Source organism: Orycteropus afer, unplaced genomic scaffold, assembly GCF_000298275.1.
Source record: "Orycteropus afer afer isolate SDZICR_OR568_19922 unplaced genomic scaffold, OryAfe1.0 scaffold01099, whole genome shotgun sequence".
NCBI lineage: Eukaryota > Metazoa > Chordata > Mammalia > Tubulidentata > Orycteropodidae > Orycteropus > Orycteropus afer.
This window is the reverse complement of record NW_006922686.1, coordinates 257153-259752: the sequence shown is the minus strand read 5'-3', so window position 1 is coordinate 259752 and position 2600 is coordinate 257153. Positions and strand designations below refer to the sequence as shown.

Sequence of the window (2600 nt, the reverse complement as noted above, 5' to 3'; positions counted from 1 at the left end):
GCGCCTTTCAGAAAGTAGATGATTAATTAACATCTGAAGAATGAGCCAGTGTGCATGAGTTCACAAAAGTTTTATTTTTCCTATATGCTTGAATATGTTAAGCATCCTCAGGTATGTAGCTTTTATTTTTACCAAACAACAGACTAGATATGAAAAACCAAAACCTGACCATCCTCTAACATTTTTCTTTATTTCTCAATCCCAGCTATTTTACTGCTAAATTCTTTCACATGTCCAAGGAAGTGCCCCTTCTAATGCCATGTTCTCTTATTCTGGATCACTAAATATGCAGGAAGGTATCCCAATTTGTTTTTGGAATAATAAAATTCCTACTCCTTCTATTAAACTTTCTACTAAAAGGACCTGCATTTGAAATAAAATAAAAGGAACAAGGAAAGGGGGGCAGGACTCCCAGTTACCCAGGTGAAGAGGAACACAATGATGCTATATGCTGTGTGTTTCCTCCAGCCCCAACCTGGCCTTCCACTCCTTACAATGCTGACCATTCTTCTTTTACATAAAGAAAAGACTGTGCCTCAAACTTCAAAACCTGAAATTTAAGCTTCTAAAAGAAAAGAAAAGAAATAGCAAAAGCAAGGAGAGAAGAAAGAAAGGAGAAAGGAAGGTAAAACTCCAGTTTGCCCCTCCAGAGGGAGAACACAAAGATAATATATATTGTATTTTCTCCAACCCTAACCATGTCCCTCCACTATTAGAATGCTGGCAGTCTTTTTAACCAAAGTATAAAGCATATTCTTTAGACTTTAATTGGGACAGGAGGAGCTGCTGGACTTGGCCCTGGAACGTGCATTTGCTGTGGCACTAATTTGAGCCCTGGCTTCAATTCTGGCTCGAGCTCTCGCTTCCTCATCCTTCACAGCCTCTTCATACAGGAATGGGAAGGCACTGGGGGTGGTTTTATTGATCTTGGCCAAAAGCTCCAGGACTTTCATCTTGCTGGTTTCAGCATGGGCTCTGGGACCCCACAGGAACTCATAGCACGGAGGATAACTATTGGCCACCTGTCGGTACTGTAGGTACTTAAGCTGCACCAAATCTTGGGTGACAATTTTCTTGGGATGGCCATAGGTGACGTAATTCCTGTCAGCATATACACCCATCATATTCAGCACTTTCCATACCTCTTCTTCAGTGGCACAGTTGCCCTTCACCAAGATCACAGCCAACACAATCATCAGGATGCCAGTCGTGGGCATGTTTCCTTCGTCATTAACCATCTCATCCATGGAGGTATTCAGTTTGTTGACAAGGGCATAGTAGTGTCTGATGGGATCTACTTCCCTCAAGTCAAGACCAAACGCCACATCCATGTAGTCAGTGGCTCTCTTGAGGAGCTCAAGGAAATGACATCTAGATTTTGTGGTAATAGATTTCAGCATTTCTGCTTTCATAATCGGCTATTTCTTTTGATACTTGTCCACCAACAACTGCACCAACAATACTAACTGATCTTGTAAAGGATCTTTGCTTGAGCTCTTGTTGGCCTTCGAGGTGCTTGGGCTTTGCTCATCCTGGCTACTGGCACGTTCATCTGCACGGGTACATGACACAAGAGCAGCTCTCCGAGGAGGCTTTGGAGTGCTACATGTCTCAGCAGCAGGCAAATTCTGGGATCTTTCTCCTGGGATGGAAGAGGCAGAGGAGGGGGTGTCTCCTACCTCTGCTGCAACAGTCTGAGCACCCTCTAGACCTTGGGTCTCACCTCCGGCCTGGCGGGCTTGGCGACGTTTCTCACGGGCTCTGAGCTTACTCTTCTGACCTCGAGGCATGATTTCTTATCAAGGAGAGCAGGCAGGAGTGCAGGCAGTTGGGTGGATGAAGAGGTCACCCTAGAAGAGGGAGGATGAGATGATGCATGGCGCCTCAGTAGGGAGAGCCTACCTTGGCTCCAACAAAGGCTATTTTCTTCCAGGTTACCTTGAAGATACTAAGGAGCTCTGGTGGTGCAGTGCCTAAGGCATTTGACTGCTAACCAGAAGGCTGGCGGTTCAAACCCACCAGTCACTGCACAGAAGGAAGACTAGGCAATCTAATTCCATAAAGATTTACCACTTCAGAAACCTAAATGGGGTGGCTATGAGTCAGAAACCACTAAATGGCAGTGAGTTCATTTTTTTAAAAAGGTACTTCTTTTGGAACCCACATGGGATGGTCGGGGCAAGGGCAGACTCTGTGAGGCTTTTTCTGTTCTGTCAGAGTTTGTCACCTAAGTTCTAACTATTCTCGACACTTGGCCAGTCTTGGGATTCATTTCTCTGTTGACCTGAGACAGCCTGCTTCAGATAGGGGCCTCATTCCCCCCAAAGATTCTCAACGTGTTGTCACAGGTCCCTGGGTCTAATAGCCATGCCTTTGGCCTCCCGGGAGCTGATAATGGGGATGGTGTGGCATGGGACTCTGCTGGACCTCCCGTTTCTTTGGTGGGTATGTCCCCTTACATTTAAGATACATACCTTGACACCTGCTGGGTCCGGAGACTTCTGCTCAGCAGAACTTAGGCCTCTGCTCTAAGACCAGTATGTCGCTCAGCACAGCCTACAGAGGCGGAAGTCAGGGCACACCACTTCCGGTGGTGTCCA

At 46.1% G+C, this 2600-nt stretch overlaps 1 protein-coding gene across 1 annotated transcript in view; it reads right to left on the bottom strand.

The window, feature by feature from the left end:
* The window catches only part of LOC103212779 (melanoma-associated antigen B18-like), a 32480-nt gene extending 30690 nt beyond the window's left edge, over positions 1-1790 (bottom strand). The window contains 1 exon segment of the mRNA XM_042783417.1: positions 776-1790. Coding sequence (XP_042639351.1) covers positions 776-1790 — 1015 coding nt within the window.
* Positions 1791-2600: the final 810 nt, after the last annotated feature.